At 42.3% G+C, this 12,237-nt stretch overlaps 1 protein-coding gene across 3 annotated transcripts in view; it reads left to right on the forward strand.

Moving 5' to 3' along the window:
- AK4 (adenylate kinase 4) overlaps window positions 1–12,237 on the forward strand; it is a 50,288-nt gene that overhangs the window by 36,176 nt on the left and 1,875 nt on the right. For all 3 annotated transcript variants that reach the window (XM_061633338.1, XM_061633339.1, XM_061633340.1), the window contains exons 4-5: window positions 4,861–5,033; window positions 6,857–6,975. In XM_061633338.1, coding sequence (XP_061489322.1) covers window positions 4,861–5,033; window positions 6,857–6,975 — 292 coding nt within the window. The remainder of the gene's footprint in view (window positions 1–4,860; window positions 5,034–6,856; window positions 6,976–12,237) is intronic.

Here is a 12,237-nt window from a genome sequence, read left to right on the forward strand (position 1 = left end):
AAATTTTATTTTATTATTATTATTATAGCTTCATCATCCTTCCCAGTGAGAAATGGCACATAGGCGTCTTGCTTGCCTTCAGCCTCCCTCCAGTGCTTAGGGATATAACTAAGCTGTGAGAGTCCTCGGTCTGCCTTCTGTTATAGGAAACAGTGTGCTCTCTCTGTGTTGCTGATGTGTGACAAGTAGCAACTGGTATGTGGGAGGGATGGTGCAGAACCAAGATAAATTGCTTATAGCAATTTCATCCGTGTGCTATGAACAACTGCTAGCCATGCCTCATTTATGGTAATTTGCAGACTGTTTTTTAAAAATAGATACTTCATCCAAAGATGACCTTCTTTTAAAAAGGCAAGTTTCTGTGCGTTCATGAAACTTGAGCCTATGACAAGTTACGACGGGGTGAAATGACTAGATTGATTTCTGAACCCAACCTTCCTACTGAAGCAGAAAGAATGAAATTAAAGATATAAGAAATCCTTTGGGGGGGATCCAACATTTGCCCATACATGCTTGAATTTAATTTTCTGTAAATATAAATACTATAACATTGCTCATGAGAGATTTCTTCCATGTGTGTTCAGGGGAAACGCTCAGTTCCCTTGGGCATTGCCACAGTCCTAGGCTGTTTTGTTCCTCAAATACCATCCAGTTTTTGAAATAATCGGGTGAATACCTTGGAATAATGAAAATAATGGTAGGGAATGTTTGTGCATGCTTCATTCAGTTAACATGAGGCTGTCCAACATCTTCAGTCCACCCTCCAACTCTGCTATAGCCATGCACTGTAGTAAAACACGTTCTAGGTATTTTGAGGCTGTAGCTCAGAGCATCCTGAATCACCCAAGTGTTGCAAGTATTTGGCCCAAAATACTAGTTATTAAGGGATTTCACAAATCTGCTTGGTCAGATATCCCAAACTGAAGGCAACAGAAATTCTTGAGGTACAGTTCACACATTTACCTGTGCAGCTCTCTAGTATCTGTGGTGTATAAAATGGGGGGGTTGCCCCCCTTCTTCACATTGTGTAATAAGTATGAGACAAGTATGCTATCTAAGCATAGGAAACTGCCTTATACTGACCCATCTAGATCAGTATTGTCTTCACTGACTGGCAGCAGTTATTCAGGGTTTCAGGCAGAGGTCATTCCCAGCCTCACTTGGAGATGCCAGAGATTGAGCCTGGGACCTTCTGCATGCAAAGCAGATGCTCTGTTGATCCTCCCCACCTCCCAGGAAAAAAAGGGTGGCTGATTGTGTGAATTGGGGTTTCATCTGTATGAGACATCACATGGAAAATCTTACATATTGCAGTGTTCTTCCTTGGAGAAGAGGAGAACACAGCTATTCCTTTGCCATGTATATTTAAGAGCTGTTCAGTGAGAACAGCACCTAAGATGGGCATTTCATGGAAAGGCTTGAGTTTGAGAACTTGGTTGCATACAGCCAATCTGACAAATTACAGCTGTAGGGCATGGGGTTGGTGTGGACCTACTCTGGTGTGTGTAGTTAGTGGCAGCCAGGAAGAAATGTTTTCTCATCCTCCCTGCTGAGTGTATCTGTCAAGAAATGAAAACTGAATTAACTGTTCTTTGGAGTTTGATTGTCCATCCCTTCTAAATTAACAACTAGGCCTGTAAATTAAATGTTGCACTTTTTTCTATTCAGCCCAGCCCCAAGTCAACATTCTCTGTTCCCTATGATGGTCCTGGGTAAACTGGACAGAAGGGGAATGAGATTTCTAACTAAGTAGGCAGATCAGATAAGAGGGCCTCTTTTTTTCTGGCCAGGGGCCATTGACTAAAGAATCTTGGGTAGCAAAGTCAGAAAGGCTTTTCTGCCTTGGAACGATAAAAAGACCCTGCTTAATCAGGCCAGTGGCCCATGTAGCCCAGCATCCTGTTCTCACAGTAGCCAACCAGATGCCTCTGGAAAGCCCACGAACAGGACCGGAGCACAAGAGCACTCCCCCCTCCTGTGGGCTACAGCACCTAGTGTACAGAAGCATACTGCTTCCGACCACAGAGGCAGAGCAATAGCAATTGTGGCAGCTGCTATTTGAGGTAAATGAACTTCCCCCAATCAGATGTCCCCCAGATGTTTCCTTTAGCCGCAACAGCATGGCCAATGATCAGGGATGTTGGGAGTTTTACTTTTAAAACATCTGGAGGTACAGGTTGGGGAAAGCTAGTGCAAAGACTGCATTAGCTGGAGGTGGAATAAGGCACCTCAGGTACTTGTGTTTATTTAAAACATTTTATTCCACTCTTCAGCCAAGAGAGACTCCCATAGTGGCTTAGAAATGTCAATGTTAAGACAGTTCCTTCCCTGAGGTTTATAATCTAAAAGACATGACATAAAAGGAAAAGGTATTTGGGGAAGTAGGAAAAAAGAAAACTCCTTTATAGGAAAGATTGTGGAAAGGGCCTCTTCCCTGCCTTTGAACTGCAGGGCCTGTTCCAAATCGTAGCTCTATTGCTCTGTATTCATGACCCCAAATTGCACAGAATACCTGGTCATGTCTTGTAGAATGGAAAAATAACAACATGCCCTTATCAATATAATACACGTGATTAATATGTTTGGTTATAAAATCTAATACTTTTAATCTCTCTCTAGGTTCATAACATTCCCCCCCCCTTTAGCCATCAGGAACTGATAAAAGAAACATGAGTTCTATATGTTTAACAGATTTCAGATTTTATTTCTTTAACCTGGAGAATGGTTGAAATCAGAGATTCTGGAAATAGCTACTGTGCACTTTGGTGCAGTAGAAAAACGACTATGCAGGCATTCAAGAGTGGGTTACCTGAACATGAGATGGGGTGTATATGTGGCATCACCATTCCAACTCTAATAACTCTCCCATGGTTTTTAAACCTTCACTAGTACAGAAGGCTCCCCACTTCAGAAGGCCTTTTGACAAGTTGAAAGATGCCTGGAATGGCAGTTGTTGGGTGGGGTGGAACTACAGCATTCATGCCTGCCGCTAGGGATGGAAAGATCTATGAGTTTCAATTCTCTGTTTCTCATTTTTTCCAATCTTAAATTCAGTTTTTCACATTTCTGCAACAATCTGTGATTTTTTAAAACAACAGTTAAAATTCTCCAGCATTTTAGTGTGAATTCTTCCAATAGACATATTTTGTAGGCAGTTCACATATACATATTTTTGCAAGTTGTTTCTTGTCATAATGCATTTTTACATATTATTTTCACTCAAATATTCATTTTTATGCACCTTTATCCCATTATATTTTTTGTAAGCATTGGTTGGTGGACTGCATCGCAAAATTTGAATAAGTGTGAATTTTGAAGGCCGGCTGTGTTTTGGTTCTCATATTGTGTCGGAAAGTGCCAATTTGATAAGTTAGCTTTGAAATGCAAACTGAATATACATTCTTGCCCATCCCTTCTGGCAGCCCCCTCATATGTTTACTTAATACACTTTTCAACACCTGTATTGTTTTAATCTTTGCCTGTTGTTTTAATCTTAACAGAATCCAGTTATGTAATTTGTTCAATATCAAAGATGTACAGCCATTAATAGAACAGTTTGAATCTTTGTCATTCAACCCACCCCCTTTCTATTATTTTACACTATGACATTAGAAAAGCATGATCCTTCCATTAGTAGGAATACTGGTCCTTTATTAATAAAGCCAGATGTTCATACGTCTCTGATTGGTGGTTAATGGAACACCAGCAGAGACCATTGAGTACAAGTGAGGCTACTGTAATCCCTAAACCTTGGTTTTTCAGATGATGTTGGACACCAGCTCCCATTTTCCCCAGCCAGCGTGGCCATTGGTAAAGGATGATGGGATGTGTGGCCACAAATCTTGGAACAGAAGGTTGGGGAATGCTGGGCTAACAGGATTCAGGATGGGTGCTTCGAGACATCTGGTTTAAAGTGCAGGAAAGTTGCTTGTAACTCGGAGAAGGCTCTCAGCAGGAATTTACCCACAATTTATTCCAACACTGTTTTTCTCATTTTAATATGCTTATGATTTATTCAGTATCGCTTCCCTTTTCTTTTTTTGAACAACATTCCAGATCTATATCTCTGTAATAGGAAAGAGGTGGCTTGCATGAGACTTAAATAGCTACTTGCTTGAATAATGTATCCTTGCTAAAATACTGCAGTTGGAGAGAGAAATAAGTTGTTGCAGATTCTGAAGTGTTCTTGTTCTCCTATATAAAGAAACCAGTGTGGGCTTAAAATCCCAGGAGCTGATGCACATGGGTTTCAGTACTTCTGTGAAAGATCATGTTGTTTCCTTTATGAACTAAAGCTTTACACATCTCTCTCTCTTTTACAGTGATTCTCACTGTTGAAAAGAAAATGTATAGATCTAGTCAGGGCTATTGGTAGAAGGAGACAGCACTATGCATTTATAAAAAGAGAAAAACCCATTTGTTCTGTTGCAACCTCAGTGCTTTCCATTTGACATAAGTTGACCGTTATGATGGAAAGTAAAGTAAAATGCCACTTGGGGGGAGGGGCCGATCTGGGAAAAATTATGGTGATTAGTCAGACTCTGACTAATCTACTGAGTTGGACCACTGGTCCATCTAACTCAGTATTGTGTTATACTGACTTAGCAGCAATAGCTCATGTGGTGGTTTAAGTAGCCTGATACTAGTATATTATGATATTGGAAGCAGCCGTCATATCAGTCCATCCAGAGCTGATGTTCTGAATACAGACTATTGTAGTTGTTTCCCTAAATAGATCCTAATGCTCTTTCAAGTCTGTAGTTATAAATGAGTGTGCGGTGGTGATAATAAATTCAAAACTCACTGCAAACTTTTGTGATGGAGTTCTTTATTTATTTTTTGTATTCTTTTCACTCACAGGTTTTCCGAGGACATTGGGCCAAGCTGAAGCACTTGACATGATATGTGAATTGGATTTAGTGATAAGCTTGAACATCCCTTTTGAGACCCTAAAAGACCGCCTAAGTGCTCGTTGGATTCACCCAGCTAGCGGGAGAGTTTATAATATGGAATTCAACCCTCCTCATGTACATGTAAGATAGTCCTGCTAGGACAATGCGACTTGACAAGGGAAAGCATGGGGAATAAAATTTCACCATCAGTAAAGATGATGAATTATCGTAATGCTTTTGTTTTCTGGCTAAAGCCTTTGTCAAAATGGTTGGAGAAAAGTCGCATATTTTGAACCAATGGGGAAGAAAAGGCCAAGCCAATGGGTACACACACAAAAATTATTTAGTATTATTAAATAGTTCTGTGCACTGCTTCTCATACATGTAAATGATTCCTTCCATTCATCATTTGGCAAGCGGAGTGTCAAGTAAGCTGTAGCTACAGCTTGGCTTGCCAAATGGTAAATAGAATGTGAATTTATGTATTTGAGAAGCAGTGCGTGGGAGGTCTTCCCTGACAAAAGACAACACCAAACCCAGTGGTAACACTCAATCATATTGACAACTAGCCTATAATATTGGGAGCTACTGAATAGTATTAAGTATTTTGAGTACCCATCCATTGGCTTGGCATTTGTTCCCATTTTTTTCTTACATTGGATGTGGCTTTTTTTGAAGGAGGGCTGTGTATATTCTGGCACACCAGTAGAACATTTGGCAGTCTGAAATTCTTAGAATGGTTAAGAACATGAGGTAAATTTGGTATTAATCTTTTGGTGAAAGTTGTGATACAAAAGCCAAAAATGTAATCTATTACAATATTTTACATAAATATACTGAAAATAAATATGTAAGGCATAAAGATGTAACTAGAAGACTGCTGCAGGCTACTTATTTTAATGTTGTCATCTGGCAACATATGACTATATTTGTTTATTTTTAAAATTTATATCCCACCATTCCTCCCAAAGGAGGAGGTGGCGGTGGCTTCTTTAAAACAGACAAACTGATCAGATACTCAGATTTTCCTAGACAATCAGAGTAACATTGCTGGCTCAGTATGTTAAATATACTCTAGCCAGGGTTGGGGAACCTCTGGCCTCTAGGCCAATCATGACCCTTCAAGGGCTCCCATTTGGCCTCCAAGGCCATTTGCCACAAACCACACTAATGACATCAGCTGATGGGCAGGAAGGGACAGGGTTTAATCCTGCATTTGCTGTGCAATCCTGTTCCCAGCAGGGATCAACATCATGCAGCCAAGGCAGCAGGATTTTATCCCTGCTCAGCAGCTCTGACATTGCAGTGGCTTTTGCAAGTTTTTTCTCCTTCCCCCTTTAAGTCGCTGATCTCAGGGACTTAAAAGGAAAGCATAGGGAGACATGAAAAAGGGTTCTGTAAGTCTCCCCCCTTTCCTTTTAAGTCCCTGATCTCAGAGACTAGAAAGTGAAGCACAAGGGATTTTGACAGTCAATCATGCAACATGATAATGATGTCATGTAATTGAAAGGTGAGCAGCCCCTCCCACCTGCCACATTTGGCCCACAAGGCAGATTCTGATAAGGATCTGGCCTGTGGAGCCAAAAAGCTTCTCTACCCCTGCTCTACCCAGTGTATAGTCTAGAATCGCTTGATTTCTGTACAAGCTTGGGAATGTGGTGTTGGGTACAAACAGCATTCTGAAAATCTCTGCTTGTAACTTTTTCCCCTGAAGCAAGGGCATGATCTCATCAAACTGAAGTCCTACTGATTTCAGTGGAAGATTTATGCCTGTACTTAATTCACCCTTTTGAAATTAATTGGACTTGAAAGTGCTTGAGTTTGGCTAGATTGTGCCCCTAGTTCCTTTCCCCACCCATGGCTGTGAAGACTTGCAAAACATCTGGCATTGTTGTAGTTATTGCTTTGGTGCAGAGTAATCACACCTCATGGTAATGCTAAATAACCCCACTCTTGTTAAACAGGGAGTTGATGATGTTACTGGTGAGCCATTAATTCAACGGGAAGATGATAAACCTGAAGCTGTTGCTGCCAGGCTTAGAAAATACAAAGATGCTGCAAAGCCGGTAATTGAATTGTACAAGTGAGTTGAAAGTCTAAACTCTATATAAAACTAAATTAAAGTGGTACAAAAATGTATGTGGCATGGCAGTAGAATTTTCAAATTTAACTTGGAAGCAATTTATTTGTCCAACTGTTAATATCTAATTAACTGTGTTAATTAGTCCATTACATTTTTAAACTTTGGCTAATTGAACAGTGCAGTTTATAGTTGGATGTGCTGACTGAAAGTTCAAAACAAGAAACCAAACCCTTTGGTTTAGGAAGATGATCACCACCTTTTAACATTTCATATGTACTATGGCTAAGTTTTTTTAAAAAATCCTGTTGTAACCTGCAAAGCCACTGTAGAGGATTATTATTTATTTATTTATTACATTTATTTCCTGCCTTTCCTCCCAGAAGGAGCCAAGGGCAGCAACAGCCTTTTCCACCACTATGCCTTTTACAAAGTCCCAACATACAAGGCACTTCCATGCAGGATATATAACATGCCACCTACATGTTATAGACCTGCATATATGTGTGTGTTGCTTTGTATATGCAGGCAAGAAAATAACAGCTGGCATGGCCTTTTCATGCACACATTCCCTGAAAAACACCTGGGCTTGTTCTTTTATTATTATTATTATTATATTATATTTATTAGTCGCCCATCTGGCTGGTTGACCAGCCACTCTGGGCGACGTACAAGATAAAATACATTGAACATTAAAAAATTAAAATTTAAGAACCCAACAGTAAAACTTAACCCATTCCAAAGGCCTGCCGGAAAAGCCGAGTCTTCAAAGTCCGGCGGAAGCTCATCATAGAAGGGGCATGGCGGAGATCATTTGGGAGAGAATTCCATAGGGTGGGGGCCACTATTGAAAAGGCCCCCCCTCTGGTCCTCACCAGCCTAGCTGTTTTAACCGGTGGGATCGAGAGAAGGTCTTCTGAGGCTGATCTTGTTGAGCGGCATCCCTGCCGATGCTGGAGGCGCTCCTTCAGATAGACTGGTCCAAAACCGTAGAGGGATTTAAAGGTTAAAACCAACACCTTCAATTGGGCTCGGTAAGCAACCGGTATCCAGTGCAACTCCTTTAACACTGGAGTGATATGATCCTGCCGGCGGCTGCCTTTGATCATACGAGCCGCTGCATTCTGTACCAGTTGCAACTTCCGGACCGTTTTCAAGGGTAACCCCATGTAGAGCGCATTACAGTAGTCTAGGCGAGAGGTGACCAGGGCATGTACTACTGGTGGGAGCAGATGGTTGGGAAGGTAGGGGCGCAGCTTCCGTATCAGATGGAGTTGATACAGCGCCGCCCGGCTCACAGCCGAAACCTGAGCCTCCATGGATAGCTGGGAATCAAGGATGACCCCCAGGCTGCAGACCTGGTCTTTTAGGGGCAAACAAACCCCATTAAGCACCAGGTCTATATCCCCTAACCTTCTCTTGTCTCCCACAAACAGTACCTCGGTTTTGTCTGGATTCAGTTTCAGCTTATTCCTCCCCATCCAGCCACTCACCGACTCCAGGCACTTGGACAGGGTTTCTACAGCCAGCCTCGGTGAAGATTTAAATGAGAGATAGAGCTGTGTGTCATCCGCATACTGATGACACTGCAGCCCAAATCTCCTGATGATCGCCCCCAGTGGCTTAATATAGATGTTAAACAACATCGGAGAGAGGATGGAACCCTGTGGCACCCCACAAGTGAGAGGCCAAGGGTCCGAAACCTCCTCCTCCAATGCTACTCTTTGGTACCTACCAGAGAGGAAGGAGTGGAACCACTGCAATACAGTGCCTCCCACGCCTAACCTCTCCAGGCGGTCCAAGAGGATACCGTGGTCAACGGTATCAAAAGCCGCTGAGAGATCGAGGAGGACAAGGAAGGTGCCTTCGCACCTATCCCATGCCCTCCTCATATCATTTACCAAGGTGACCAATGCTGTTTCAGTCCCATGTCCAGGCCTGAAACCCAATTGAAATGGATCCAGATAATCTGCTTCCTCCAAGTGCGCTTGCAACTGCTTTGCTACCACCCGCTCAATTGCCTTGCCTAAGAATGGCAAGTTTGAAACTGGGCGGAAGTTATTCAAATCTCGAGGGTCCAAGGAGGACTTCTTTAAGAGTGGTTTTATTATTGCCTCCTTGAGCACTGATGGCATTACTCCCTGTTCAAGTGAAGCATTTACCACCAGCTTGATCCCCTCGCCCAGTTTATCTTTACAGCTCATAATGAGCCATGATGGGCAAGGATCAAGTAAGCAGGTGGTTGGCTTTAAGGTTGAAAGCACCTTGTCCACTTCATCAGAAGGAAGAAGCTGGAACCTATCCCACACCACCAGAGCAGCACTGGTCACCTCTGGCTCACTCACTGTGTCCACAGCGTACGGAATAACACTTTTGATACAATCGATTTTCTCCGTGAAGTGCTTTGCAAATTCGTCACAGGTGACCTTATCATGTTCCATTGGTTCCGGAGCAACTGGACCGACCAGGCTCCGGACCACTTGGAACAGTCTCCTGGGACAGCACTCTGCAGATGCAATAGAGGCAGCATAAAAATCTCTTTTTGCTACCCTTATTGCCACATGATAGGTTGCCGCCGCAGCTCTAACATGTGTTCGATCGTCATCAGAGCGAGACTTCCGCCACCGGCGCTCTAGCCGTCTCACCTCCCGCCTCAGAATTCGCAACCGTGGGGTATTAGAATATGTTACTACTTAAGCAATGACTCTAGCTGTTGGAAAAAACAAACTTGGCCTGCCCAACATGCATGCTTTCAGCCTGCTATGCTTAAACTACTCCATTTAAGGAAAGGTGGGCATGGTCAATTAAAAACATAGAGCACACCTAGAATTTTGCTAGAATATATTTCACCTCCCACTGTTTTATCTTGTGCAAACTGAGACACTCCTCATGTCCATTGGAAACTATTCTGAAGAACAGTCAGTACCATTATTCCACAATTGTTTTTGGAGCTTTTTTTTAGTGTTGAAAAGTGTTGCTGCACTTCACATATTCACAGAAACAGAAGCAAAAGAAAATGATTTACTATAGGAAACTTCACTAAAATTGCAAAGTAAATCAAACATATTTAAAGTGACTATCTGAACTCTATCAACTGTTTTAATATTTATTGCCGCCCTGGGCTCCTTCTGGGAGGAAGGGCAAGATATAAATTTAATAAATAATAATAATAATAATAATAAATAATAATAATAATATTGTTGCTTCTTCACTGCTACAACATGATCAGCACAGCACATGTCTTGTTTCTATTATTTGGGCTGATTGCAGGTGTTGCCACCACTCACCATATGCTCAGAGGAATGTTACCAAATTCTTCCAAGCTACACAGTAAATGGATTGGACTGTGAAAAACCAACGCAAATTGTGTTTGTAGTTTTACAAATTTGTAGGGCAGTACAATATCTCAGAGAGGAGATCAGGTCTCCTGCTCCCCTGGTGCATTCACTATAGCTGCCCAATTTCCATGCTTTTTAAAGTTTGATAAAAATATTAAATGTTGGTTATAGGTACGTTCTTAAACCGCAAGATTTTTTTTTTGCCTAATAGTGATTTTCTCTGCTTTTTAATCTGGGAGGTAAGAAATGGGATCCTGTGCAAGCTTGCTGAGAATGGATTGATCATTTGCATGCTTACTAAGTTCAATGAGATTTACTCTCCTGCATTGATGCAAATGATAGATGAAACTCGCCATGGAGGGATGGGGAAGAGGGGGGGGAAGTGCAGGGGGAGGGAAGGAGGGGGAAGGGGAGCAGGGGGAGGGGAGGAGGAGGAGGGGAACAGGTTTGATCATTTGCATGCTTATTTAGTTCATTGGGATTTACTCCTGTGCAATCATGCCTAGGATAGGTGAAACTGACCACGGGAGGATGAGAAGAAAAAGGGAGGGCTGGAGTGAGCAGGGGAGGAGGAAGAAGGAAGAGAGGAAGAGAGGAGAGGGGAAGGAGGGGAGTGGAAGGAGAGGAGAGAGGAAGCTGGGGGAGGGGAAAGGGAGGTCTGACCATTTGCATGCTTACTGAGTTCAATGGGATTTACTCCCATGCAATCATGCTTAGAATAGGTAAAATTGACCATGGGGGAGGAGGAGAAGAGGGAGGGGATTGGAGGGGGAGGGGCAGGAGGGGCAAAGGAAGCAGGAAAGAAGAGGCAGGAGGAGGAAAGGGCAGGTTTGATCATATGCATGCTTTTTGAGTTCAGTGGGATTTACGCCTGTACAATCATGCTTAGGTTAGGTGAAACTGACCTGGGAGAGGTGCAGGAAGGAGGGGGAAGGGGGAGAGAAGGGGAGGAACAGTAGGGGTAGGGAGGGAGGTGAGGAGATTGGGTGGGCGGGCACAGGGCAGAGGGAAAACACCTTTCCTTTCCAAAAGGAAAACGTTGTGAATAGTATCATTGTTTTTCAGGGTCTCCTCTGCCTTTTTATTCTATAGCAGGCACATGCAGTCTCCCACCCAAAGCTGTTCCTTGGCCACATCCACACCAGACTTTTATTTCATTTTAGGCAGTCATAGTTTACCTATTCCCTGTACAAAGATACAATCCCCAGAAGAGAGGCTGAGTGTTCGACCACCCTGACCTCTGGAGTCTCCACTTAGCATCCTTCACAAACTACACTTCCCAGGAGTCTTTGGGGGAAGCCATGACTGTCTAAAGTGAAATAAAGGTCTGGCCTGGGTGTGGCCCCCTGATTAACCAAGCCAAACAACTGTGAGTCTGACTTTTAGAACACTGACAGTTGGTTCTTACTGAGCATGCCCGACATTATCATTGAGTTCCAGCCAAAATTTCTTAAATTAATTAAAAATCACCTAGGCATTTTTTAAAGTTTTAAACTGCAGAAAATGAAAGTCAGAGTATGGGGCAAGCTCAGTAATAGGATTACAGGTACTCTGTGAACATGGCTGATTTTTAATTAATTTCAACAGATTATGAGAACTCTGACAGAAAAAAGTCCAATAGGGGTCTGGACTTTTTCCTCATTTTACACTTAGAATTCTCAATTCTCTCTGAATGTTTTGTGTATCGCCATGAAAACTTAGAGGGTTGTTAAGCAAGTGTTTCTGAGTTCAGGGCTATAAGTTTTGCAAGATTTTGTTTTGAAATGAGCTTATGGGAAGCAACAGAATGGCATGGGGGATATTTTCAATTTATTTTGCAGAATGCAAAAAATCCATGCTGGCTATAGTATATACAACAGCCATTCTCATGGCTGTATAATAAACTAATAGAGTTAAACATAAGGGGGAAATACAATTTTAATGGGGT

Source organism: Rhineura floridana, chromosome 6, assembly GCF_030035675.1.
Source record: "Rhineura floridana isolate rRhiFlo1 chromosome 6, rRhiFlo1.hap2, whole genome shotgun sequence".
NCBI classification, from domain to species: domain Eukaryota; kingdom Metazoa; phylum Chordata; class Lepidosauria; order Squamata; family Rhineuridae; genus Rhineura; species Rhineura floridana.